Genomic DNA, 27,972 nt, shown 5'->3' on the forward strand with positions numbered 1-27,972 from the left:
ACATACGCGTTAGCGTGAGCAGACGCATGGACGTCTGTGCGGCCGTAAAATCGAAAAGAGAGCAATTCTCAATTGTTTATATGGTTTTTGTGGCGCATTCCAATTGTTTACGCTAGTCGTTGGCCAGCAATGACGACCAACAGATCGTCATACGCTCGACCGGCTTTTTGGAAGGTGCCCAGTTATGTACATGACGTAAAGTCTACCCCAACGTCCACGTTGCCGTTTTCAACATCCCGCCTGACGCAGCGACGTTGCAGCAACAGCGGCAACAAGAAGCGTGTCCACTTTGCCGATGAGCTACACAATGGGGTAAGTCAAGAGACCACCCCGTTCGCCTATGCAGCGACATCGGCATGTGGCCTGTCAATCGTTGCTGGTATGGCCCCAATCCGCTCTGCCACCACATTTGGAATCAGTTCAATAGCATTTTGCACTTGGCGGCCCGTAAATTAGTCGGGCACAATTTAATTAATTGGCCACTGTTGCTTTTACAAAATGCGGCTCTCAAAATTCCCAAAACGCAATCATATATATTTATCATATGGATATAGCGTGAAATTGACGCAAATGTTTTTGGCTGCAGTTGCCAAAAAAAAAAAGAGTGTGCCAATATTTTGGAAAATCTTTTTAATGGCAAGCTTTGAGAAATTAATGATATATGTTAACGACTGATTTAACTAGACAATTTCGAAATCGGTTAAACGACCTTAAATATGTCAATCATACGAAATCAAAGAATTTCAACCAAATATCATGTGAAAGCAATTCAGTTCACATAAAGTAAAAGCAATTTAGATCGGGGCAAAACAAAAAAAAAAAAAAACAAAAAGGCTACCAAATCAAATAAATAGGTTGCAAAAATAAATGCCAGTCCATATATTGTATACGTAAATTTGTATTTCAACGCCCGCTATACGAAAAGCGACCTGAAGCAAAATGATTTTTCCGTTGTAAGAAGTAAAAACGCTGCCAAAAACAAAAGGAAACAATTTCGTTTCGATTTCTTTTGACGTTATGGCGCAATATACATATTCCCTATCATTTCGAGTCTGCATCCACAGAGTTCCATAACGATTTTGGAAAGGGGGAAAATATTTTCCCTCGGACAACAAACTGTGCAGATTGCGTATACGACGCGTTGTATGCGCATTGACTAATGCCGCAAACATTTGATTTGTTTATTTAAAACGAGCGACTGTTATTGTTGCTAGTGCCGCCATTTGAAGCGTGCCAGTAAATAAATTTAATTACAGCCTCTCATTTGCTTGGCTGCAAGAACGAATCATCAAAATTGTTGAAACTTTTCAAAAACATATGCCCAATACTCGTCTTCGTTTTGCCTTCATCATCGTCGTCGCAGTCGTCGTCACTGGCGGATGATCGTGCCCCTAGACGCTGACATGTGGCGTTTAAATTCAGGGTCATTTGGTCCATGCAACTGGATCAAGTGTTCTTACAAAATATCTTTAGAATCTCATTTTCCAATATGTTTCTAGCTTGAAATTTTTCATAACTAATCTGAAGAACATTGGCTTGTTTGTGTTTTCGAAAATTGTTGAAAATCGAATAAGTTTTGTTACCAAACCCTTAACTGAACTGAAATGCTCTTGACGTAGCGCATAATGAAAATTATTGGCATTTGGATTGAGTTCGTGTTTCTCAGCCCGCTGACTACATGATTGTAGCGCAGTGTATTCGTAGTATACCACGATCGGTTGCCGCTTGCTGCAAAAAGGAATACAAATTGTATTTTAAAATTAGTACTTGAGCAGCATTGCGATCGAATAATACGCGAAAATCGCGCTGCACGCGCTTACCTCCGCCTCGGGCTGAGAACTTGGCCAATAAACAATTCAAGATTCGCGCACACCGTGTGAACAGGCAGCGCCAACAACTGCCTTAACGCAGCTAGTCTAATATGCTCAACTGAGCTGTGAATTAGTGTAACTGAACTATCAAACTATATCGGTTCAAATATGAGCCCAAAACTGCACGAGTTCGCCGTGACGCTCCAGCGTGATGGCCAGGGCACGCCCTGGGGCATACGTTTGGTCGGTGGCAACGATTTGGATACGCCCCTAATCATCACCAGGGTAAAGTGGAGCGAACTTCTTGCCCATCAAGTGGGGCTGCATTATGTAACCAGAGCAGATGCAGCCAAGAGCTGGCAACGGGTTCCTTCCTTCTCGCCTGTCGCTTTGTGGTTAATGTCGCCGCAACGGCCCATTCATCAGAATAAGCGACAGAGAACTGTCCATTATCGTTGCCAAACTGCTTTGGCCTTTGGGTTCTGCACTACTTAATGACAAAACAAACAAAAAACAACAAATCAAAACAGTAAAAGTACAACGGACGGGCGGGCGCGACTGCAAAATGCGCTGCATAGCAGGAGGAACGAATGCCAAGAAAAGATTGTTATAAATCGGTTTTTCTTATTAGTTTAGCAAACATAATTTGCCAAATCTTGGTCGGAATCAATTTGTAGCTCTTAGGAGAGAAGGAAAGAAGAAATTATAGAATCCGCTCTAAACTAGCTTACTCGTCTGGCACACCCTTTTCACCCTTTACAGTGTAGGGTATAAATAGCGAAACTGGCACACACTCGCACACACACACTCGCGCACACACACTCGCGCACACACACGCACAATATATGGCATACCAGGAGAATGTTGCAATGGCAACGTTGCCAAAGATTTGCATATTCTGAGACGCCAGTAAAACTAATTGAGGCGCAACAAATAGAATACGACGCATGTAAACAATGGGGAATGGGGCTATGTGGTATGGGACTTGGGGCCCTCATAATAATGATGTCTGTGCAACGATGTCAAGGTCGACAGCGGTCCTAGGCCTGGCCAATTGGGTTAACAAACGTCTCACATGTTTAACCTTCGTACACACAGGTGCAGGTTGGCAGCCCATCGTATGGGGAGCTGTTGCGTGGCGATATTATAGCCAAGATTGGCGAGTACGATGCACGCGACCTGAGTCACGCCGATGCCCAGCAGCTGTTTCGCGGAGCAGGCAACGAGATTCGTTTGGTGGTGCACAGGTGAGTTCGCCAAAAAGGATTAATTGCAGCTGCTTCACATTAAATGCCATCTCTTTTCTAGAGACAACACAATCGCCTACACGCAGGGCGTCAATCAGGATGCCGGCTCGGGCAGCAGCTCGAAGTTGCCGCCAGCCAGTCCGGAGCTGTCCCAGCATCCGCATCGCGGACCATCGCCCTTCTTGCCCGGGCCCAGTCACTTTGAGCGTGCGCTGCAGCTGCCCGTCGATACACTGCCCCAAACGGTGTTTCCGCAGCTGAACCCCTCGGGCGGCTATGTGCCGGCCACGAGTGTGTTTGCACCAAAGGCGACACGAGATCATCAACAGGATGTGGCCGAGGAGCAGGCACTCATTGTTAATCAGGTGAGTGGCAAAGTAAAAGGCTATAATTATTATCTGAGTAAATAGACCACAGCTCATAAACAGTTTAAAAGAGTTGTAAATCCCATTAGAACAAGTTCAAATTCTCTGAAATCTGATTGGATTTGACGCCATTTTAATTTTGAGCACAAAAGTATGCAACGTGAAGTCATGTTTCGCATCTAAACTGACGCCTTGAAGTAGGCAGCAGAAATTGCTATGAAATAGATATGAATTTTGTAAAAATCGTACGCCATCTGCTGACATCAGTGGATAGACATTTTGTGGTCAAGGTTCTACTGTTTACACTATCTAAATTTAGCCAAATATATATACAAGCGCAGCATGTTTCAGCTGCGAAAATGTGAACGCTAAACAGGAAAGTCTTGTGACGCAGTATTTGCAGGTGGAAAACTGGCAAGCAAATAAACAAAACAAAAAAAAAAAACGCCCAAAAGCTGCCGCCCTGCTTTTTAAACAAAAAAAAAAAAAAAGTGCAAGAAAAGGAACGGCGCATATATATAAAAATATTATTTTGAAAATTATTACTCGGCCACTTTGGCTGGCTGCAGGTGAACAGCGTTTATATTTATTTTTATGAAACATATATATATATCAAGTATATCAGTCTTTGCGCGAATGTGCATTGCCTGACTGCTGTTGAGGGCGCTGTCGGAGGCAACCTTGTGATCTTCAGGCAATGCCAACGAAAGTGTTGCGCCAAGCTCACCTCAGCTGATGACGCTGTTAATGAAAACAACAATGTTGCCACTTGCCAAGGTTGCCATTTTATTTGTCAATGCAGCAAATAAAAATAACCAAGGTGTTGCCATATTTATTTTCTACTGTTTGTTATGATTTGTCATCAATCTAATACAATAATTTGTATTTTTGTTTTGACGATTATTGGCTGTAAAAAAACGCTCCCTTGAAATACCTATAGCTTCTTAAGATCCAAGAAACAAACAATTTGATATACCTCAAACGAAAATAGGAAGCTTATAAATAAATGGGATCTTATAAAAATTCGTAATTTGTATATAAATAACTTTCTTCGATTTGGCACAGATCAGTTTGTTTTTCGGAAAACTTTTTGATCAACCCACTCAAAGAATGATTTTCTGTTGTTGTTTTCTTTCGAATATTCCCTTCCAAAAATACCTAAAATTAAACAAACAACCTTCAGACATGCACAAATAAACATATTATAATATAAATTATGAGTTCCTTAGGTCTATACGTCGAACTTGAGAGTTCTTTGACGCCCAGCCTCTGCTGTTTATTTGGGTATGTGAAGGTTAATTACACCTGTCCCAATGCCTATTCCCGTGTCAAATTGATTTAGACATCAATTAGCTGCAGGAAAAATGTCAATGCTAAAAAAAATAAAGGAGCTGTCAGAAATGCTCGACAAATTGTTTGGCAATTTCCAAGAGCAAATCAGCGAAAGCAAACTGAACACATCAATAATGAATGTTCTACAGAGAATGTGAGCAACATTTCGGTGCAATAATTTGAATTTATGTTTGTGCAACCGACCAAAACAATAACCTCGGTACTGCCCAATTCTCGAATGAATAATGCAAATAAAGCGAGCAAAACCGAAGAAATTGCTATAAAAATCGGCAATTAAAATATATACATGATATACATATGTATATATAATTTTGTTTTATGAATAGGCAGGACAAACAAACTGACAGCACATACGGCACATCTGTGTGCAACAATAATACATATAAATGTCGTTATAAAGGAGGGACTGGGGAGGATTTCCTTCTGTTTTTTTTTGTTTCTTTGAACGGCGCGTGGGCGTAAATGAAAAGCGCTCACGGCAGCATCCAAGTCCAAGTTTATATGTAAGTAGTTGTTGTATCTTGCCGTTACGCTCGGTGAATAATCTATTTGCACAAAACATTTAGCCCAAGAATATATATCTTTAAACAAACTGAGCGAGAGAGAGAGAGATAGAGAGAGATTGTCGGATTCTGTGTGCTGGTGTGCGTGGGTTTGGACGGCCTCTGACCGTCAGCACTCGCACTCTGATGCTGATGCTTTTCTATATGGCCACACACACACACACACACACACACACACATTGACACACAGCTCATATATAGAGACTCTATATAGACGGATTGGAATTCCGCGCAGTCGAAATAGCAATAATTCGCCAGCATTTGAAAAGTTTGAAATCAGTTGCGTTCGGAATATTGAAAAATAAACAAGTCTAGTCGAAACACACATCCCTCCTAGTCCTAGTGAAGCGATCTCCGCAAGTGGTGAACAAGAAGAAGAAGAAGAGCAAGAAGAAGAGTTAGCAGCGTTAATTTAAACGTGCCACAAAAGCAAGTTGCCAAATTTCACAAATAGTAACAACAAGCGATTAGAAGCAATCATAATAAATATTAAAAAAAAAAAATTAATTAATTGTGTTATTAGAAATTGCTTTTCCTTAAAAATTGCGTTCTTACGTAAGAGTATTCTGTAATATTTTCGTTTCTATTCTATTCAAATTTTGCTCAAAGGAGTTTAAGTTCAAAAACCCACACACACACACACACACACACACACATACCCAAATCAAAATGGAGTACGTTCAGTTCAAAAATGGATCACCCGTCTACTACAAGGAGCAGCCAGACCTCAACGAATGCATTCAATATCAAGTAAGCATACGATCTTAAGCAATAGAAAAGCGAAAGCTCAATGTGAAATGCGTAAAATGGGCTTTACAAGACTAAAAGATATAGCATAGCAAGTATTTCAACTGAAATGAGAAAACTAAAATTGATTAAAATAATTTGTACATTCTGAACATTTGGAAGACTTCAGCCTTAATGTCAAAAATGTCTAATGGAATTCAAGTTCAAATGCAAGTGTCAACGTAAGCGACAGTTGTGAAGCATATTTCCAATTAGTTTTTACTTATTCCGAAAATAATACAAATGGTTTTTTTTTTTTTTTTAGAGAGCAGCAATATATACATATGTATGTTTGTGCTCTCTTCTCGAACTTTCTGCTTCTTCTATGCATACACCCACCGACCGTTCAGTTTATTATTTAAACATATTTGTTCGCTCTTCGACAATATGCGCGAATAGGAAAAACAATTTTGAAACATATTTTTTCATGGCTTTTTCGGCTGGTGCTCAATGTAATTCATACCTCGTTGGATATTTTTAGAAGAAAAATAAAATACAAAAAAAAAATCTCTCGTAGCGAAAAACAACTTGCGAAAACAGCAACAAAATAATAAACAAAATGATTCGAAATGAAATTAATCTGAAAACGAACATAGAAACCAACACTGGCGATAATTAGTTAAATGAAAATATAAACCCAAAAACCAAATAACAATTCCCTATTGTTTAAACATGTGGGAAGATTTTGGCATTGCATCAAAAAATGTGGCGCAGCGAAAGTGAACAATTGTTGTCGCTATTCTGTTTGCTAAATATTTGCGAGAGAAATGTTGCGAAACTAAATTTATTATTCAATTTACACTAATATTCTTAGCAATTATATGAAGTCCGTGTGAGTTTGTCAACATTTTGAATATGTATTTATAAACGTTAGTTGTCTGCTTAGATTTACTTAGATTTATGATGGGCAAGAGTGAATTCAATTAAAAATTTCGAAAGTGACCCTCAAATGATATTTCAAAATATTTTTTTATGTGCCTGCGCCAGCCACAAATTTTAAATTTAGCAACCATAAGAGACAGAGAGAGAAGAAAAAAACTGAACGTATTCAAATTATTTTCGTATATCTCAAAATTGTACGCGCGTCGTTCGATTCGTTCTACGGCCAAGGTGAATAAGAATTGTTTGAAATGCGCAATTAAACGAAAAGTAGCAAAATTGCTTACCTACTATTTTCTATAAGGGTAATCATCATGTTCATTATTCTACTCGTTGCTGTCTTCATATCCGTCACTTTGCCAAACAGGCGGTGTCACTCAAGATCGAGGCAATTAACTGTTTGTCGCTAAGTGCTGCATGCACCTCCTCCTCGTCCCATTGCAGCACGACCTTGTTCAGGCGTGGCTCCTTCTTGCGCATAATGCGCAATATACCCCGTGTCTCTACCAAATCGACGGTGCCCGCAAACTCGGCCTGATCGAGAGCGAGTATGTTGCGTTTGGCACAAACGCGTCGATACACCTCGTGCAGTCGGCCCATGCTGATGTCCTTGTTGCGCTCGTTGCGCAGCATCAGCACCAGCGAGCATAGCATTAGCTTTTGCTGCAGCGGAAAGGCGGCCTCAATGTCCTCCTCCAGGTTCTGTGAGGCGCCATACACCTTGTTGAGCACCGCCGCCACCTGGCTGACCTGCACAGGCTTGAGCGTGTCTATAAATGAATCTAATTATATTATCAATTGCATTAGGCACAAATAGCATTCATTTACCATTAGCCTCTGCAGTCTGACCATCCAGTTCGAGTGCCTTCATGTTGAACTCTTTGTCGCCAGCACGCTTCTGCTGCTCGGCAATCTCCACGACACGCCGCCCAATGTCCAGGGCGCGTCGCACATCGCCGCTTACCGCGCTCACCTTGGCTGCGAGCAGCTGCAGCGTGACGGGCGGAAATACATCCATAACTTGCGCTTCGTCCAGACGTGATTTAAATATCTCGACGATCTGTGGCTTGGTGTAGGGCGGAAAGTGCATCAGTCTTGGTTTCAGCTCGCAGCGCGCATTCAGGCGCATCAGTGCTCGATCTGTGAGATCCAAGCTGTTCGCAATGCCAACTAGCAGGATACGGGCACCGGGCAGCGCAGGCCACTCAAAGATCGTATACAAAACCTCCTGTCGTGTAGTGCACAGCTGATCGATCTCATCCAGCACCAGCAGCAACATGCGCTTGGCTGTGCGCAAATGGCGTTGTATGGCCGCCAGATGATCGCGCTCGGTGCGCCCCGTTGGCTTCAGCTGCAGCTCCGCACACAGCTTCTTGTAGACGGCGCCCACGCTGGCAATGCTCGTGCAGTTGATGTAGACGCGCTGCAGTCGCTTGGCGAATTCCGGAGCGCGCAGCAACAGTGATAGACAGGCGGTCTTGCCTGTGCCCGGCTGGCCAGAGACATAGAGACTGCCGGAGGTTTGAGACTCCAAGTGCTCGGTAAAGAATTCGCGCAGTTCCTGCAGCTGCGGCTCACGACCAGGCAGATTGAGCGTCTCGGCGCTGTTAAGCACACGACGCGCATTCTGATATTTATTGCGTGGCGGCGATGGCTTTGGAGATTCTGCCCGCTCCGCCTTTTTGGTATGCGTTTCAGTCTTGCTTGGTTTTTCCACCTGCTCCTCACGCTCATCTATGCTCAGTCTGTCCAGCAGGCGCGAGGGGCTGATCAAATGCTGTGGCAGTGGCTGTGTCTTGCGCTGCTTGGGTGGCGACACATGTGCCGCTTCATCTAGCTCCTCCTCGCTGCTGCTATCATCCATGAGTTTTGCTGCACGTCTATTGGCCTCAATCCGTTTGGCTATGTTCGTCAAAGGTTCAGTTGTGGTTGTTTTTGTCGTGGTTTTCTTGCTGCTGCGTGGCGTCTTTAGCTGCTCTTGGTGAGTTTTTTGCGCAGCGGCTGTTTTACGTTTGACCGCCTTGTCCATTTGATTCAACAGGTTGCTGTTTTCGTTATTCTCTGAAATTACACTAATAATATCATCCTGATCCTCGTCTTCACTGTCTAGAATCTGCTTGGATTGCCGCCTGCGCCAAATTTCTGAGCGTCGTGGCGTTGAGGGCAGCGGCGACTGAGGCAGCGCTGCCGTCGCCGCTGCTGCAGACTTATTAATGCTGCTCAGACGCGTGGAGCGACGAACGGCGGCCATTTATTAAGCTTTTGAAGTTAGTTGTACTGTTTTAATACTAGTTATGCACTTAATCTGATTAATTAAAGTTTTTTTTTTGTCGATATTCGAGCAAAGCGCGACGGGTTTGGTTGCAAAGCAAATGTAATCAAAAGGCGCGAAACAAGTTTCAGCTGCGCACCTCGATCAGCTGTCTGAGCTGCAGTCTGGCAACGCTGCACAGCGTTGCATTCGATTGTTGGGCGCACATATTTGAATTGTCGCCACGAATATTGAATTACTTACGGGCTTGTGCGGCTGCGTGTGACCAGGCAGCGTTTATTTTCAAAAATAAAACAGCGAGCAGCAAATGAAAATTGCTGGACGAAGGCGAAAACGCTTACGTAAGCGCCTATAAATATTGGTCTCGCCTTGCTACGCTGAGATATTTTTGAAAATATATGTATAGACAGACGCTCACACTCTCATACATGAAATAGAATTTTGGTAAATAAAGTTTATACAAAATTCAAAGATACCAAAACACACGTATGCAAATAAACTGAAATGTTTTGCTGTGTGTGGTATAAAGCATAAAGCATGAAGAAATTGTTTTTATATACATTTGGAAGCTGCGGTTGTTTTTTTCTGATCGCATGATATTGTTGCCCCATTGTACTAGATTGTACTAGTTTGTAAGCTGGCCAAATGTTTGCACACTGTTTGGCATATAGCATATACAAAACTCATTTTGTTGTTCCACAGCCATACCGAACCACTCCACTGGTTCTGCCCGGTGCCAAAGTGAAAAAGGATGCACCCAGCACAGACTCATACTTGAGACACTACCCAAATCCAGCTGTGCGCGCCCATCCCGGACACGACTACCATGACAGTATCATGAAGCAACGCGTTGCCGATACCATGTTGCACAAGGTTGTTGGCCAGGATGCCGATACTGGCAGAGTGAGTAACCAGGCAAACAAAAATCTTTTACAGCCAAGCCTGACTGCTTTCAATACGATTCTCGTTTAGGTTTTCCACAAGCAATTCAACTCGCCAATTGGTCTGTACTCCAACAACAACATTGAGGACACCATCAGAACAACAGTTCCGTAAGTTTACCATCCACTTGGAAACCTTTATGCCACTCAACTGACAATATCAAAAGCTTAGTTACAATACAATACACTAACAAATTTGAATATTTTCGAATACGCTGTTAACCAACAAAATTGCGATATTTTTGAAAAATTGAATAAAATAATTTGATTTGCGTAGTTTTTTGTCAAATTTGTATGCAGCTAAATGACGCGCCTAGTATGCTTCAAACTAATATAAAATATACAACGTGCCATTTTACTGATTAGTCGAAAGTCCGTGCGGATTGATTCTTAGTTAATCTATTAATCGTAGGAGACAAACAAAAATGAGACCAAATTTACTAAACCAAAGAGACACACACCCAATAAGACAAAGGCGTTCATAGATGTTGTATGTCTACTACTTGCTCTATGTTTATCTATATATACACACATATGCTCTATATACACCACATACATATATCTCTATATATATATATATATTCTATGTATATTGTTGTAGCTTTGCCACAAGCGATAGCTATCGCTTGAAGGAAAGTCCTTTGCATCGTCCTTTGCCAACAAAACTTGACGGGTAAAAGTAATCATATTTTGAGCACAGCCTGATATATTATAGTATATATAAACACATTTTTTATGGATTGATTGATTTTTGCATTACTTGAAGATCGTATGAAGAAGCCAAGCATTCGGTCTTCTAGAAACTTGATTTTTAGGCTTATTTGAAAACATAAATGTTTGCTATAAACACATTTCCAAATATTTCCCATGTGCACACTCTCTGTACTACATTATCCTGCCTGCCAATGAAAATTAACCGAATTGTTGTACACCCTGCCACAACAAGCGCAACCTGTGTAAAGTCTTAATCCTATATCGAATATATATTTTCTATATACACAATCAACAGCCAGATAAAATACACACAACTAGTGCATGTCCTGTCTATATGTAACTATCCTCTATATGTATTCTCGTTCACATATCGTATGAGTCTATCGTGTTCCCATTCCTAGCGCAAGCAAAAAACACCGACCAGCTGGTTTGCGACATGGAGACAACAGTTCTCATTCTTATTCCAAAAACCTCTAGAAACCAGAGTTTGAACCTCCTCAGGCCTTTCGTTGTTGCGCGCTTGTGTTCCTAGAACTTTTACTAAATATCGTACCGAATGGCAAATGTGGCACAATGTGAAGTGAAAGGTAACAAGCAATTAGGACAGACGCTGTAAATATATTACAGAATTCGGAAAATACGTTAATTAATTTGTAAGCAGCCGAACAGAATAATTGATATATATATATAATATATAATTTGGATAAGATGCCTAACAATCAATACAAACACAATACTCTAGCCAATATACCATTTTAGACGTAATCTTTAGAACTTAGCTGCACGATTAATGTTAGAATTTTCATCGATCTATCTTTCCTGGAACAAAAACGTAAAATCCTGGAGCAACAAAAGCAAAAAGATCAACTTGCAGAGCAACAACGTCAACAGCGCCAACAGCAACTGCAGCAGCTCTATCAACAAAAATAAAACGATGATCAAAAATAATTTTTTTATAAAGAAATATTAGCAACAATTTATTACTAGAGCTATGAAACCCTGCCCAGCCCATGCCCATTGATAAGCTGACCGGCCCTCACAATCAATTCCCAAAAAGTTCCTTTTCAATTAACAAACATTAAAAGACGTTTGCTGAACTCTCCCACTAAAAGTGTCAAAGACAACACATCAAGTTCCTAATTCCGAAGAAACCCTCTAAGTATTAACCGTAATACCACAAGACCTAACTAACCAAATTCTAAGATTAATATATATATATATATTATATATATACATTTTTTTTTTTATTAATTTTCAACTTTTGTTATGCAGTTCTGTTCAAATTTACTTTTAATAATTAGCTTTAAGCAAGTTGTTGAATTTTTTAAATTATTAATTAAAGTTGTTTGAGAAAGTGTCGAGTTTTTAAGACAACGAGCACACTATGCCTATTTGATTAGAACATAACAACAACAAGAATCAAAATAATTCTAACGTATTTTGTGCACATCCTGTTTTTTTTTCTTTCTATTCTCTCTCACTACTCTGTCTCACGCTACTCAACCGATGTACAAAAACCTCTAAACATTCATACATATTCATATATGTGTATGAACTTAACAAAAAATAAAAAAAAAAAAAAAAACAAAATAAAAATAACGTTAAAATTTTCATAACATTATGTTGACAAATAATTATATATAAAATGGCGCTTTCAACGATCTCAATAAAACCTGAAACAATAATCATGAACAAACGTCACGCGCGTACGGACACACAGTTATAAGAAAACTGTTGTCTACGATCCAAGGAATAGCGACACCTACAGAGCCATACAAGAGGAGGGCGGCTACAGCAGCTATGGCCAATCCTCGCCACAGGAAGTAACCATACCTGTGCAGACTAAGGTCTATCAGCCGAATAGATTGGTTCCAGGAAAGGTAAGATCGCGCCAACTCTGTCAAATTGTCCACTCGAAACGTATTTGAAAACTTTATGTCAGATTTTATAAATATATTATCAGACAAGATCGCTCGATTGTCAAGTTCATTGCGCACTTTGAATACTCTATCTCTATCTTGCTCTCTCTCTATATTTTTAATTGTATCGCCGTCTCACGTACAGTCAAATCAAAATTTGTATTCGTTTAGTACAGTCACAGCATTTTTGTTGTCCTTTATTTTGTGTCCATGTCCACGCTATGCCTACCAGAATGTTAAGCGCCGCTTCAACTCGAATGTTTAATGTACTGTTAGGCAGTGTACTGATTACTAACATGGTCATGATAACTACTAATACGGTTTTTTTTGATAATTTGTCATGGCATCTGCAAGTCGTACAACATCATTTATCTCATCTCTGTGTATATTTTCCCAATCGCATTATCGGCAATTTTTTGGCATTATAACATAGTCAGCTGCTAACTGAAAGCACGCTCATAACATTTGATTATTGCGGTGAGAAATTACTAAACTATATCAAAAAAATTAATATCTAACGGAAATATATTTATTAAGCAAGAGTTCTTTCTTTGTATTTTACATGCCCCATATACCTTTTACAGAAACCAGTTTCAGCGCCAGTATCCCGGCCGCCGTACAATGTAAGTTACCGAGTGCTGATTAACAGAGCGCTGTTAAGGTTAATGTTAATTGTTTACATATGTTTAACAGGTGGTAAACACCCACGATGAAAACATACGCCAGAGCGGCTCTTTCAATCGTCTGATGTACAGCGTTATTGGTGCCACCGACTACTAAAACACCAACAAGAAGAAGAACAACAACAGCGACAGCAACAGTAACAGAAATGGTAACAGTAACAGCAACGGTAACAGTAGCAGCAACAGTAACAGCAGGAAGCAAACAGACGATAAAAACAATAACAATAAACAACAAGAGTTGCTAGTTAAGAGTTACTTAACAAATTTAGCGGATTTTTATGAAATTCTGTTTAACTTATTAAATAATTTATATAAAGAACGAAACAAAAAAAAAACACTCAACTAACAAAACAAATTACCTTAAAATATATTACGAATCGGTACAGAAATTGAATGGAGATGATATTAAATTAATTATACACAACAAAAAAATCGCTCATAGATAAGTTCATTGTTCTCAACCCTTTTCTCACTCTCCACATGCAATAGTCAATAATAATAATAAAAAAAAAGAATTAAATTTTAGTTAAAGATTTTCAACTTTATGTTTTTATGTTCATTTAAAGTTAACTTCTTCAATGGAAGTCAACAGCGAGTGGCTCTAGTCAAGTTACAAATGTATAAGAAAAACTCAATTTTAATCGAATCAAAATAAATATAATATATGCATATTGGCAAGTCGAGGCAAAGAACCATATTTCTTAAAGAATAACATTAATAACTGAACTTAATTAAAGCCTAATGACTGTCAAGTTAACAGTTCGTTTCCTTGATTTCCCAATGCCCAACCCGCCAGAAGGTAGCCCGATCTTTGCATAACATGACGCGGCAAATAAAAACATTTGAAATCCATCAATCAACCGGGCAATTAACTACATTTTTATTGAAATTATGTGTATGCAAACATGAGCCAAGCAACAGCACATAAAATTTGACTATAATTTTATTGAAATGAGACACACTTGTGAATTTGCCGCACATGCAGCCATAACAATTGTCTGCTACACATAATGTACTTTCACTTCACGGCTAAGTAATTCGTTATCCGGGCACACACACACACAGCATTTAGCTCGCCCCCATTAAACGGTCAACGGCTGACGAAAATCGCGTATTCGGTAAGCTCCATAATAAAAAAATAAAGTAACTTCAACGACCTTGGCAAACCAAATCCTTCCCAAGACCCGAATCTGCCATGCACTGTGCTTTATATAAAACCCTAGGGCGTAACTGTAAGCCACAATATGTGGGGCTCTACATTGTAACAGATCGAAGCAATAGGTACTCTTAAGTAATCGCATCAGAGACGATTACAAATATCGTATTTTATGAATGCCTCGACTGTGGGTGGGCATTGTTGGGTGCGCGGCGGGGTAGGGCTCTGTTGCTTTATTGAGGTTTAATGATAGATAGATATGTACGTACGTACGTGCGATCACATGGCAACAGTTGGTGGTACTTGCATCTGGTGTAAAGGTCTTAAATGCAAAGATTTGGCAATCGGAGCGCCAACAAATCGCATTAAAGATCGCTGGCATACTTGAAGCTATTCAACCGCAACGTGGTCGCAACAGATACAGATGCAAATAAATACATACTCATGGTTCGTAAAACAAAGACAGCAAAACGTTTCGATTTCGAGTTTGCAGTGATTTAGCGATTTGGGTCAATCTATATGAACAATGCACCAATGCACTTGTCGGATTAAATTCAATAAATTTGCTTTCAACGAAGCCCTAAACGCATTGACCTCAGCCAAGTGAACCCAGTTAATTTTAATTGGCTTGGCAAAAAGTTTAAGTAGATGCTTTTGCAGATGATCTAACGATAGTTGAAGTCAAAAACGAGCCACGCCAATGTTAACTAACAGCAGGGTACAGCCGTCAACAGTGAGCCAATGAGCCATGTTAGTTAACAGCAGGCTTTAACAGTTGATTATGTTAGCAACATATTTGGGGAATAGCACGTAATGTTTGTGCATGCAAATGAACCAAACTTTAACTGGAGCAACAGTTTTCACTAAAACAACAATGACACACAGGTCGAGGCGAGTTGAAAAATCAGCTGAGCAGCTGGGGCGGCACAAAGCTACAGAGACAATGCTGCCCATGATATAATGGCAACGGAAACGACAACTATGTAAGCCAAACAGCTGTTGTAAATCAAAAAAGAGGCTACCAGCAAACGCTCCAACTGGCCGTTAGGAGAGCTCCGCTGCTGCGGCCGCCAATGCGGAGAGCCAACTAGTTGCCGCTCGTTAGACGTCGTCAACGGTATTCGATATAAAAGTGCAATTGGGGTTCGCAGCCAACGCAGATAGTTTTGTGGCTTGGAGTGGGACGTGCGCGTTTTGTCCAACGATACCAAAGTGAAGTGTTATTCAGCTCGCGTAGAAGCAACCCGTCTATAACAATGCAGCTTTTGCTCGTGGTGGCCACGGTCGCGATTTGTGGCGTCGTTCAAGCACAACAGGGCGTCGATCCCGCCTATTTGCGTCAGTATTACCAGCAGCTGCAGCAACAGCAGCAGCAGCAACAGCCCTCCGATGGCACGCCCATCTATGAGCAGAACTCCGAGCAGACGCAGCAGTACGTGAGCTCTGGCCAGCAGATCAGGATTAAGGACACCGTGGCGGAACAGATACGCGCCCAGCAACAGCAATCGCAGGGCTATGTGGCGCCAGCGGTCAGGGATTATCTGCAGCAGCCACAGGTGAGAGGCCATGCACAAGCTAACAACAGTTTTTGCAACTATTCTCTTTTTTTCGCCAACCCGCCCTCCTGTCATTGCAGTACCAGTCTCAGGCGCAGCCGAGCGTCTATCGCCAGCCACAGGCAGCCCCAGCGCCGCCGCCGCGTCGCGTCCAGCCCGCCTACCAGGCCTCGTCTGCGCCGCTGATCGGCAAAGGACAACACAAACTGCAGTCGCACCAGCAGCTGCAGCAGCAGCAGGCCGAGGAGGAGGAGCAATACGATGATGTAAGTTGGCCATAACGTGTTCGAACTCCACTTCAGGTTGACAGCAGCAGCAGCCGCCGCAGCGGCGCTGCTTTCGCTTTCGCCAAACAATGCTGCCAGCGCATAATTACAATTGAAGCATGCAGCGGGGAGAGATTTGCCCGTAGAGTTCATTAACCAACAGCCACAATGCACAGCTCCAGCTCTAGCCCCAGCTCTAGCCATGGCCATATGCAACATTCCATGTGGCATGCGCCTGGCTCAGACGTTTATTTATGGGCTGCTCATGCGGAAGCTGCGGATGCACGATAGCCGCTTATCCAATATAAAATGCACATTAATCCGTTGGCTTAGGTAAAACTAGCTTTGCATATGAGTGGGAAAACTTGGGGGCCACAGTTGTGGGCTTTCTTTCAAGTGAGAACTGTTGAGTGAAAGCTGTGAAATCTGAGAAGAGAAGACTTGCAAATTCTATGTAGGTATATAAATGAAAACTCTGTAAGATACAAAATCGACTAAGATAAACTAGTTCACACAAGATTTTTCAGATAAGTGCTGCCAGCACATTCCATTTTATGATTTGACTGTTAAGTGCTGCCAGTGCGTGAAATTCTTAGCTTTTGCTGACAAGTGCTGCCCGTGCACTAAATTTCTAGCCAGATCCAGATATGCACAAGTGCTGCCAGTTTATTTAGTTTTAGATATTACTGACAATTGTCAAAGCATTCACTCTTTTTTCTGGGCCAGTGCAACCAATATTCACAAATCGCCAAAAATGGTGCCACAAAAATGTCAGGCTGCATGTCACGAGCACATTCGCCGCAGTTACAATCACTTTCAAATGCGACCCATATACTATAGACCCCAATACACGTTCAGTTCCGAATGGACAGTGCACGCATTAGAACCGGCTCTTAAACTAGCTTTTTGGCCAATCGCCTTTCCAATTTGTGTATATTTGTTTTTTTTTTTTTTTCTGTCGCTCAGCTGCACGTTGCATTGCAATAATTTTGCTTGGTTTTTGGGCCACGTCGGGCCAAGAACAATTGCTGCAGTCGCCGCCGACCACGCCCCAGACCAAGTTTTCGTCTTACCTTAACCCAGTTGGAGCTGTGGGCGCTGAGCCTTAGCCAGGTGTGTGAAGCTTCCTCATGTAGCCACAACCTTGTGCATAAATTAAGCGCTGCGGGCAACAAAAATTATATATAAAAGTAAATAATCCATAGTCAGGCTTCAATGCGCGTTACATGCAAAAGATTTCTGGGCATTCGAGTCGCTTCTACCGCTAACTAGTTGCATAAGACATGCGATCGCTCCCAGGCCATAACGATCATAATATGCAAGTCGAGTCCAAATTACTTTCACTTGTGCGTGTCGAGCGACTGGAGGATTGGATGGTGGGCAATTGGTCTGTGCCCGCGACGGGGACACACACACCCACACGCGGCGGGCCATGTGATGTAATTGCCAAAAGAAAAAACTGGGTCACTTTGCGCCACGCATTTGAATTGATCTCGTTTATATATATATGTATATATAAATCTGCTTGGCTGTCTGGTTGATTGCAGCAAAACTCCTCGTACCAGTTTGGCTTCGATGTGAAAGACGACGAGTTTACCAATTATCAGAACCGCAAGGAAGTCCGCGACGGTGGGGTTATCAAGGGCAGCTATTCTGTGGTCGACTCCGATGGCTTCATACGCACAGTCAAGTATACAGCCGATCCGAAGGAGGGCTTCAAGGCGGAGGTCATACGCGAACCCACCGACATTGTGGTCAAAATACCGACACCACCGCCGCCAACGCAGCTGCTTCGCTCCGGTGGACACAAGGCGCCCCAGGAATACAGCCAGGCCAAGCAGCAGTACCAGCATCAGCAGCACCAACAGCAGCCGCAGTATCATCAGTACCAGTAAGAGGAGGCTATCCGCTCATCCACTATACTCATAACTTCTTGAAAGTTCCATGTAGATTGCAGCGTACATAACATTATTCAGTTTACATCAATTCATATATGTATACATAACGTGCGTACATACGACTTTCACTAGCTGTATAGCTCAAGCGATCGAAATTATTTGCTATACTCCGTACGTTTTATGATTTTCTGATTTAGAATATTTAATTAAACATTTTTTTATAAAATTGCTGTTTGTCTTTTATAAGCAAAAGAAACTCGAAAAGTTCTTTCTGCTATCGCTTAGATGATACAAATGCGATTTGTAGCTATTAAAAGTTCCTTTGTGTTATCGCGAGGGCGATAAATATGCGATATTAAATTGATTTGCTTCTGTTTTATGATTTTCTAATTTGAAATATTTTGTTGCACATTAACAGAAAATGTGTTTAATTTTTACAAGAGAAAGAAACGAAATGTTCTACCAAAAGTTCTTTCTGTTATCGCTGAAGCGATAAAAATGCGATATCAAAGCATTTTATGAATTTTCGATTGCCAACGATTTCAGATTTAGGAAATTCTTTCGCAATATCGCGGAGGCGATAAATATGCGATATGATATGATATATATTATATATTATTATATTAAATATATAATTATAATTATATTATTTTGTAGCTTAACGAAGCATTTTAAACTTTCAATACGTTTTTCTTGGAAGTTATTCCTGAGCTCCTGTGAATATGTGTCCCGAACCAAACTCGCTGCTGTACTGAGGTCCACTGACGCGCTCTGACCATTTTTAATTTTTATAGTTGTTGAACTCCATGATTTGCGAGTAAACAAATTTAATTACGCATAAATCAATGTGCTAACCCTTCAGGCAATGGACAAAGACAAGATCCAAGTCTATCGACCAAATGACACACAGAGAGACATAACATACAACCCGTTGGGCCAGTTACTTGGTTGGTGCTGACAAAGGCCACCTAATGTGGAAGTTCTCACAACATGAGCCCGTGGTCACCCAAAGATGCTCGCCAGACAAAGCTTGGGCCGGTCAAACCGGTTGCGCCTCTTGGCTTGGGAACTGGAACTCACGCCACATCAATCGCAAACGCTGGCAATAGTGTCCTTTTGCAATGTCCTTGCATAAATTAGTAAAGAAGTGTGAGAACCATTGCTAGACTGAGCGCGAGCCAAGGGTTATCACTGCAGATCAAGACGCTGATGACCTTATCGGCCAAACCGAACCGAACCGGTTCTGGACAGTCAGTCGATGAGTGACAGACCCGCATGACTGCGGCCGTGAAGGCAAACGCTTACCTTAACTGTGCCCCAGACTCGATCTGGTATTGATCTAGGCGCTGATCCCTAGCTGAAATTGGGCAGCACATGCAACCTGGTCAGCTGTGTCGCTGCGGCAGGACAGACAACAAACAACAACTGGACATCGGCTGGCCGCGGGGCATTTGTGTCACTTAGCCGAGCGCCGAGCACCGATAAATGCAAATGAGCTGCAACCCTTGAGGTCACCAGCGACTTACAAGACAGCCAAACAGCCGATAAGCTGATCCGCTGCAGCCAGCAACCCTCTGCTGTAAGGACATTTGCATATGACCCGCATACATCGATTGACTGACTGACTGTCTGTCTATCTGTTTGTATGGTCTGTTCTGGTCTTGTCTTGGGCTCTGTTGTAACTAAGTAACTGCAGGACATTTCGGGTCATTGCTTAGAACCAGTTATTGAGCCAAAGGATAGCCAAGGCGGTCGCATTGACCTTTTTCCGCGGGCCAGTGCCGGCGACAGCCCAGACAGACAGCACAGAAAGTCGTGTAACCGGACTGTCCACTTTTTCTCGCATAGACAGAAGAGTCTGGCCCGTGAGAAAATAAACTACGGAATTCCCAGGCGCTGACCTATGATAAGTGAATATTTTCTGCTGCTTTCTTATGCAAATCTTTGGCAGGACCTTTCAAATTACACGCCAAATCATTGCCCTTAAATAAATAATACGCCAAAATTATGAAAAGTCACGATTTACTGAGCAGTTCTCAACAATGCAAACGATATAGAGACACGGTGAGAGAGCGAGCAGGCGATAGTTTATGCAAAATGGGTTGAACAGCTCAGAGTTTGCCCTGCGCCAAGTCCCAGCGATGCTCGCCATGAGCACCTCGACGATCCGTCCAAATCACCTGGAAGCATACACAATTTAGTTGCCCGATTCACTTGGATTCCTTTTGGCTGTTAACGCACCTCGCCCTTGTAACGATTTGTGCCGCGTTGCGTTTCAAAGCGTCGCTCCCGCTGCTTGGGATGCTCCACCACATGACCATGACTGCGTCCATGGGGTCCATCGAATTTCATCAGGATGTCGCTAGTTTTGGGCGAAGAGCAAATGTGTAGTTTAGCTTAGCTGCTTCTCTAGAATCCTCTAGCGCTTACTGAAAATATTTGGATTCCTTTGTGGGTCGCGTTCTGGACTCTGCAGCCACCGCATCCGCTGCCTGCTTGGATGCATAGCGTCGAGTGCGTTGTCCCAGTTGCAGTTGCTGCTGTTGCTGCTGTAGTTGCTGCTGTTGTTGTTGTTGCTGCTGCTGCAGTTGCTGATGCTGCTGCTGCTGCTGGGCACGCGCGGGCACCACATGCAGCACATCGCTGGTGAACAAGGCAGGCGGCACATTGTACAGCTGATCCTCCAGATGTTGCTGCAGTTGCTGCTGCTGCTGCCGGCTTATGGGCGGCGGAGGAGCTGCAACTGGTACGCGCTGCTGCATGGGCATATAGTTGCCCTCATAGCGATATTTGGCCAGCTCCGCTTGCGGCGTTGCAGAGCGCTGCACATACTGCACACTGGACTGTGGATAGAGTGCAGGCAAGGCAGCGGCTGGCGCTGGTGGAGCTGGTGGCGCTGCCGGCGGCTGCTGCTGCTGCTGGTACTCCAAGGCCAGTGGCTGGTAGCTGGCACGATAGTTGATCAGCTGGAAATTGGGCGTCTGCTGTTGATAGTGTGCAGCGGGTGGCGCCACATAGCCGGCCACATAGGGCGCGGCCACATACTCCAGACGGCGCAGACGTGGCGGCGCATCATAGTAGAGCCGCCTGTGCGGATAATAATGCTGAAGCTGGGCTGGCGTGGGCAGCAGCAACAGCAAGAGCAGCTGACAGCAGCTCAACAATATGATTGTGGCGGGCAGCTCCATCTCGTGGCACGCTCGTCAAATTTGTGGCTGCATTTTGACAACAACTTTGCCATTTATAGCCAGGCAGGTGGCTCAGCTCGGCTTGGCTTGGCTTGACTTGGGGCTTGGCCCGGCTCGGTCAATGCCGGAAATTGGTGCTGCCCAGGAGTCAGCGGTGTGTGAAATCGATTGAACGCTGCCCCAGTCCCGCTCAATTGTGCAATGCTCGAGCGATCGCGGCAGCAGCCAGCGGCCGTTACGCGGCATTATATAAACAAGAGCCTCGGATGGAGGCAGATGAGACCCGTTGAGATCTGGCGGCAGCTGGCCTTAGCCATTTATCAAGGTCAGCCTAGGCTGCCTGGCAAGTTCAAAGCTTAGCTATTTAGAATACAGAAAAGTTGTTGGCACCGCCAACAGCCATCTACAGCACAAAACCCTTGCTGATTGGCTGCTGTCGCTGGCTTCGGGGTTGTTCTGTGCTTTGGCTGACCTATGGCACAAAAGGGCTGTGCAACCCCGCTGTCAACAACCCTCGAAAGCCTTCCTCGCTGTGCCGGCAAGGACTGCAGCTCATTCGACTGCCGCAGTTGAAAGCCAAAGCAACAGCAACAGCAAAAGCCGAAGCCAAAACTTCTCAGCCCAAATCGAATACTTAGCACTTGGTTCCTCGACGCACTGGAAGAGCTGTAAGTGCCTAGTTTTTGTTTTTTTTTTGTAGATAGCCATAAGAGAATTTATATTTAATTAATATAAGGACACGTGTGGTCAAGTTTCAACAATTCAACATTAAAAACTCCAGTTCCACTTAAGTTCTGCAGAGTAAAGGAGTGCGCGTGATATATATATATATATACGATACGATTATAATACAAAGATTGTGGCCTCTCGACGAGAAACGCCTGCTGCAACAGGTTTTCAGTGCTTTCGATACGGTATTTAATAGTCGGTCATCAACATACGAACTAATCAGCCATATTGACATTGTTCATGCGCATCTTGGCAAAGTCTTCAAACACAATATTATCATCGTCGTCCTGGTAATAGCCCTTCACGCCGCGATGCTGCTCAATTGACTTCATTTTCTTCATCGCATTCGAGCGCTTCTTCTCGATGGTGCCTAGTTCGAAATTACAATTGGTTTAAGAGCCGAACCGAAGTGCTCCAAGTGCATGGGATGCCTACCTGGTGCCGGCTGCAGCAGCTTGAAGGGCACATCCGTTTGCATCTCGCCGCCCAGGGTGCCGCAGTTGAGTTTGATGCGCACCGAATAGGAGATGACAATACCGCAGGCATCGCCCGTATTTTTGCCCTCCTGCACCATGGTCGAGGAGGCCAGGTTGACATCCTCATCCTTCAAATGGCCATCGAGTGCGATGCCTAAGGAAGACACGGATAATCGCTGAAGTCTTTGGGCGGGTTGCCCCTGGTTACGCCTGTGCACTCACCATGACGATCCTTGTTGTTGGCTGCCAATGGGATCAGATAGAAGGTCTTGGTCAGATTGGCGCCCGGTGTTATGGGGCAGCCCTCTTTGGTTTCCAGCTGTGCCACATGCTTGCTGAACTGCGCATTCACCATGGTGATCTCGGTGTGCTGCACAATGAAGCACTTGATGCTCTTCACCGACTTCTTTGAGTTATTGGAGACCTGGACGGTGGCGGCCACCTTCTCGCCGTGATAGTAAATCTCCCGATCGAGCGTGACCTCCAGGCTGATCTTGCCATTGGAGAAGGTGAAGCCCTTGCTGACCAGCGAGCTGGGCAAACGCTGGCCGCGATTCAATGGAGCATACTGCAGCTTCTTGATCACCAGACTGACCATGCTGCGCTTGTGCTGACGATCATCCTCGGAGTCAGCGACATAGGCGCGTATGGTGTACTCGACGCCCAGTGGCTTGCCCAGATCATCGCCTTCCTGCTGCAGTGTCACGGAGCTGGGCGAGTTGGGTGGAAAATGGAAGGTGAACGGATGCGCATGGCTGCCCAATTTGCGCACTATCTTCTCCTGCATTGGCGTCATTTCCATGTTCGGATTGGTCATGGGCACAATTTGCTCTCGGCACAGAATAAGCTCCTTGGAGAACTTAACGCCCATGACCTCATCCTCCTCGCGGCCATAGCGATAGATGGTGGCCAATTGGCCAAATACTTTGCGATTCTTTAGATACTCCGGCTCCACGACAATCACGCCATCAACGGGATCACAGTAATCCAAGTGATCGATGAAGTCACGACGGCCCAAATAGAAGGTAACCTTGCCGTTGGGTGTTGCCTTCTTAAAGACCTTCACAGAGACAACCATTCTGCTGGATCAACTCTTTCGATTCAAGTTTAAATAAGATTCGATTTATTTCGCGTCCGTAGCCCGTTTGGAACGTTTGCAGTTCTTCGTTGATAGAGGAAAATGCGAAACGGAGCTTCTGTACAACCTGCTTATATACCCTTGGATGGGCAGCCGTATGTGGGGTTTCACTTGCGACCACTAAGTGGATTTGGCCGTTATGCAGTTGCTTTTATAAATGTTCCAGCATGTTTTGCGCAGTTTGCCCCTCCACCTCCACCTCCCACTACCCAATCCATTCCGTTTGACCAAATTGGCTAATGTCAAGTAGCGTTCGCGACCTCGTGCGAGGTCGCTCGCATGTTTGTCTTTGTTCCTTTTCATTGCGTTTCTCTCGGGGATTAGCATTCGATTAGCTATTAGCACATCTAGAGCTCGGGCCGCACAATGATCGACAATTTTACGCAAGTCTGTGTGCATCGGGTTGGATTGACGCTTTTTCGAGGGAAGCCCTAGAAGCTAGCCAACGTGTTGCAGTAAATCAAATATCAATATATCGATTTAATGTTGACTTTCGACTTTGTTTAAACGTGTGCAACGAATATGTAACTACATAATTATGTGCAGTTCTCGAAGAAGGTAACGCAACAAGAACGAGCTTCAGGCTGTCTGCATTTAGTATGGAGAGCTATCTTGAGCTCCACATAACAATTTTTATTGCACATAATTATTAAAGAATATGTTTAAAATCGATTGAGCTAAGAAGCAAAAGTGAGAAATAATGTTTTCGACAATTTTAATCAGTCAACCTTTGCTTCTCTCCTGGATGGATTTTGCGAAAGCTGTGAAAAAGCTCTCAAATGTAATTTCACAAAGATAGTTTAGTGCATTCGAAATGTGTTACGCGCTTTTTCCACACTTGCAGGCGGAATCGCCATAGGGTAATCAGAGTAAGCGTCAGAAGTGAGGGGAGATTCTATATACCTTTCACTAATAATACATTTCTATATCTTCTATATTGCAGCAAAGCAATGCAAACACAGACGCACACCACACCCGATCGTCATGGCTATAGCCTGCGCTTCTCGCCCTTCGAGGCGAATCATATGCTGCTCGCAACTAGGTTAGTTTACAACCAGCTCCAAACTCAAGGTATATATTTCAACCGGATTTAATATATTTACAGCCAATTGTACGGTCTGGCTGGTGGCGGTTCGCTCTTTTTGCTTGCCCAGAGCTCGACAGCGGACGCCAAGATCGGCGTCCAATCACAGCAGCAGCTCACAGAGCTGTGCCGTCTGGAGTGGTCCGATGGGCTGTTTGATGTTGCCTGGTGTCCATATGCCGCGGATATAGCGGCCACCGCCTCTGGCGATGGTTCGCTACAGATCTGGTCCGGCTTGGATGTCGAATCGGCGGTGACGGAGCAAACGCCCAAGGAGCCATTGATTTGCCTGCAGGAACACAAGAACGAGATCTACAGTTTGGATTGGGGCGAGAAGTGGAACTATCACACTTTGCTCTCGGCCAGTTGGGACTGTACACTCAAGCTGTGGGATTGCAACAGGCAGAACTCCATCACGACGTTTGTGGGACACAATGATTTGATATATTGCGCAAAGTATTCGCCATTGATCGCGAATCTCTTTGCCAGCGTAAGTACCGATGGACATTTAAACTTATGGAATTCTCTTGATTTTCCAGGTAAACCCCTGATGAGCATCGAGGCGCACGCCAGCGAGGCACTCTCCTGCGACTGGAGCCACTTTGATCGCAATGTGCTGCTAACGGGCGGTTCGGATGGTCTGATACGTGGCTGGGACTTGCGCAAGATGCGCACACACATCTTCGAGCTGTACTCGGGCGAGTTTGCGGTCAGACGTTTGGCCTGTTCCCCGCACTCGGCGACGGTGCTTGCATCGGCCAATTATGATTTTACAACCCGGTAAGTGGTTTGAGCTAGCAAGCGGGCGGTTGCCGGTTCAAATTCAGCAGCAATACCATTTCCAATTGCATCTAGATCAACTATAGCTATTTCTTTCTGTCTTGCACAGCATTTGGGATCTGGGGCGAGGCGAATCCCCGCAGGAGATTAATGCCCAGCATACGGAATTTGTTTGCGGTCTGGACTGGAATCCTCAACGTGCACACGAGCTGGCCGATTGCGGCTGGGATTCGTTGGTCAATGTCTATACGCCGCAGTGCCTGGCCTAGACACTAGCCACAATAGCTTCATATGCTTTAACGCTGGCCTTACACCCAAAACTGGATAACTGGAACCGCGCATCTAGAATCTGGAACTGGTACTCCAAAAACCGAAACCGAAATGTGATAAGGTGCACGTGGCACCAAAATAGCCTACAAAAAAGGTAGACAACTGAACGATAGCTGAGCTATGAAACCTCTAAGGAAACGATGACCTGTAAATTGTTGTGATATATGATCGATGAGTGAGAGAGAGAGAGAGAGAGAGAATACCCAAGTGAAACGAATCCCAATTTTGCAGGTGCTTGAAATGTCAATAAAAAGGAAAAAGCTAACAGTTTATATGATTATAAGAGTAGAAAACGCAACTGTTATATTTTGTTTAACTATCAACGCTGCGGGCTATAATTTATATGTATAAATATTATTTTATTTTTTTTTTTTGCTCGTTTGAGTTCTTAACAAGAACTTAACGGCATTCGCTTGGGTGCCAAAAAGTCAGCAGACGCTGAAGTAGTCAGTCCCTTATCCGGTTGGATACGCTTCCAATCGTAAGCCAAACAAACACGCAATAAAGCGCTAATTTGGTGCAACGTTTTATTGCCTGCCTGCCTGCCTGCCTGCCTGGTTGGCTGAATGAATGCCTGGCTGCCTGCCTGTCAGAGCCTTCGAGCCAACTGACATTCCCAGAATTGACACAGTCAACAAGCTGTGGCCAAAAGGTGTGCCACATCACAGCTCTGCTGATGGTGTGAAAAGGTGCCCGCAGCCCCATGTGTGTCTGCTGTCGAGGATCACGCTGCTCATCCTGTCATTAGGCTTTGAGCCCACAGCTTCGGGCAAATATTTGTTTTGATGCCAATTTGCGCTGATTTCTTTGGACAGCCAGCCCATCACTCTCAACAGCCAGGATACCGGGCCCAACCCGGCCCAGCTGCTGCCACTGTAATTATATGTGTATGCGAGTCAAGTGAAAATAAAGCAGATATTAATGCTTGTTTGTATTAATAAAAATCGAGAGACGAAATTCTTATAATTTGATACGCAGAAAACGTGAGACGATAAACAGCGAAATGTTTGCCCTGTTTGTTCAGTTAATAAGCGCGCATCATTTCTTTAAAACGCATTCAAATTTGTTTTTCAAATCAACGTTAATTTCTTGCATAACATAGCAAGCAGCTTTTGGAAGGCAGCCAGCAAGGCTGCCAGACAGCCTAGCCGGGTGTGCGCGTATCGCATAGCAGTCAGCTTGTGCTGCACAGCAATAAGTGTTGTATAAGACATAAAAATGAAATGCGCGCTGTTTTCAAATGTGCGACACACCTATATGCATAAAAGTTTACTTTGTTGTGTGTTAATTTTGAAACTATTATTTAATTTAAATTAATGTTTAGGATAAATCATAGCTGGGCAAATTATATTCGTCTGCTTAACATTGAAATACGGCTATAATTTGTGCCGGGCGCAATTTTCTTGAAATTACCCGCAGCAATTTTGCGCTAATTCCGTGCAACAAACTATAAATTAACACCGCACAAAGTTGCAAACGTGCTGCGGCGGCAACATAGTTGCAGCCTAGACGTAACCTTGACTTCTTTTTGCTGCCTGTGGCGCGCTGTTGTTGTCGGTATCCATGGGCAGGCAGCTCTTGTTATAAATAACAGACGAATGCCAAATTTTTCAACACCCCGCACGCGAGTGACAGCCTCTGCGGCTCTCTTCCGCTCACCCTCTCTCTCACTCTACTACTCACTGTCTCTTGCTACGACTCGAGCAGCAGGTTCTGGTCTTGGATTTGGACGCTGCACGCGCCGCGCCGCTCTGCCTCAGCTCCAACTGCAGCTTCAGCAATTTAAATTGCCTCCACGAGCATTTTGATGGCGATCACGCGCCCCTTTGAAATCTTGG

The 27,972-nt window shown here is 43.7% G+C and overlaps 6 protein-coding genes across 21 annotated transcripts; 3 read left to right on the plus strand and 3 right to left on the minus strand.

Annotated features, from left to right (window-relative positions):
- The first annotated feature begins 114 nt into the window (after positions 1-114).
- Zasp66 (PDZ_signaling and DUF4749 domain-containing protein Zasp66) lies at positions 115-13,927 on the plus strand. 14 transcript variants are annotated; one of them, XM_015175683.3, is made up of 9 exons: positions 115-312; positions 2,910-3,058; positions 3,120-3,423; positions 9,979-10,179; positions 10,249-10,328; positions 10,819-10,890; positions 12,652-12,811; positions 13,435-13,473; positions 13,544-13,927. In XM_015175683.3, exons 1-9 carry the CDS (start codon positions 130-132, stop codon positions 13,628-13,630), a joined length of 1,275 nt encoding a protein of 424 aa, XP_015031169.1. In that variant the 5' UTR covers positions 115-129; the 3' UTR covers positions 13,631-13,927. The 14 variants fall into 14 exon arrangements, with proteins under 14 accessions (XP_015031169.1, XP_015031168.1, XP_015031163.1 ...); XM_002046723.4 differs by lacking the exon at positions 115-312 and adding an exon at positions 1,718-2,096; XM_015175682.3 differs by lacking the exon at positions 12,652-12,811.
- On the minus strand, positions 6,894-9,388 carry Cdc6 (Cell division cycle 6). 2 transcript variants are annotated; one of them, XR_001450356.3, is made up of 3 exons: positions 7,833-9,388; positions 7,292-7,774; positions 6,894-7,224 (listed from the first exon to the last, which is right to left on the minus strand). XR_001450356.3 is itself a non-coding variant. In XM_002046724.4 (2 exons), the coding sequence occupies exons 1-2, from the start codon at positions 9,253-9,255 to the stop codon at positions 7,356-7,358; spliced, it is 1,842 nt and encodes a 613-aa protein (XP_002046760.1). In that variant the 5' UTR covers positions 9,256-9,388; the 3' UTR covers positions 6,894-7,355. The 2 variants fall into 2 exon arrangements, 1 of the variants encoding a protein (XP_002046760.1); XM_002046724.4 differs by having other exon boundaries at positions 6,894-7,774.
- A 1,917-nt stretch (positions 13,928-15,844) lies between the features above and the next one.
- Positions 15,845-18,635, plus strand: Cpr66D (Cuticular protein 66D). Its single transcript, XM_032435283.2, has 3 exons — positions 15,845-16,245; positions 16,326-16,511; positions 18,059-18,635. The coding sequence occupies exons 1-3, from the start codon at positions 15,946-15,948 to the stop codon at positions 18,404-18,406; spliced, it is 834 nt and encodes a 277-aa protein (XP_032291174.1). The 5' UTR covers positions 15,845-15,945; the 3' UTR covers positions 18,407-18,635.
- Positions 18,636-20,414: 1,779 nt separating this feature from the next.
- LOC6623495 (protein twist) lies at positions 20,415-21,632 on the minus strand. The gene is made up of 3 exons (XM_032434755.2): positions 20,840-21,632; positions 20,651-20,771; positions 20,415-20,589 (listed from the first exon to the last, which is right to left on the minus strand). The coding sequence occupies exons 1-3, from the start codon at positions 21,595-21,597 to the stop codon at positions 20,521-20,523; spliced, it is 948 nt and encodes a 315-aa protein (XP_032290646.1). The 5' UTR covers positions 21,598-21,632; the 3' UTR covers positions 20,415-20,520.
- Positions 21,633-22,162: 530 nt separating this feature from the next.
- Pex7 (Peroxin 7) lies at positions 22,163-26,406 on the plus strand. 2 transcript variants are annotated; one of them, XM_070208088.1, is made up of 4 exons: positions 22,163-22,265; positions 24,884-24,982; positions 25,046-25,804; positions 25,914-26,406. In XM_070208088.1, the coding sequence occupies exons 2-4, from the start codon at positions 24,891-24,893 to the stop codon at positions 26,071-26,073; spliced, it is 1,011 nt and encodes a 336-aa protein (XP_070064189.1). In that variant the 5' UTR covers positions 22,163-22,265; positions 24,884-24,890; the 3' UTR covers positions 26,074-26,406. The 2 variants fall into 2 exon arrangements, with proteins under 2 accessions (XP_070064189.1, XP_002046764.2); XM_002046728.4 differs by lacking the exon at positions 22,163-22,265 and adding an exon at positions 24,166-24,809.
- Positions 22,305-23,996, minus strand: Arr2 (arrestin 2). Its single transcript, XM_002046727.4, has 3 exons — positions 23,025-23,996; positions 22,762-22,956; positions 22,305-22,696 (listed from the first exon to the last, which is right to left on the minus strand). The coding sequence occupies exons 1-3, from the start codon at positions 23,878-23,880 to the stop codon at positions 22,542-22,544; spliced, it is 1,206 nt and encodes a 401-aa protein (XP_002046763.1). The 5' UTR covers positions 23,881-23,996; the 3' UTR covers positions 22,305-22,541.
- Positions 26,407-27,972: the final 1,566 nt, after the last annotated feature.

This window comes from Drosophila virilis, chromosome 3 (genome assembly GCF_030788295.1).
Source record: "Drosophila virilis strain 15010-1051.87 chromosome 3, Dvir_AGI_RSII-ME, whole genome shotgun sequence".
Lineage (NCBI taxonomy): Eukaryota > Metazoa > Arthropoda > Insecta > Diptera > Drosophilidae > Drosophila > Drosophila virilis.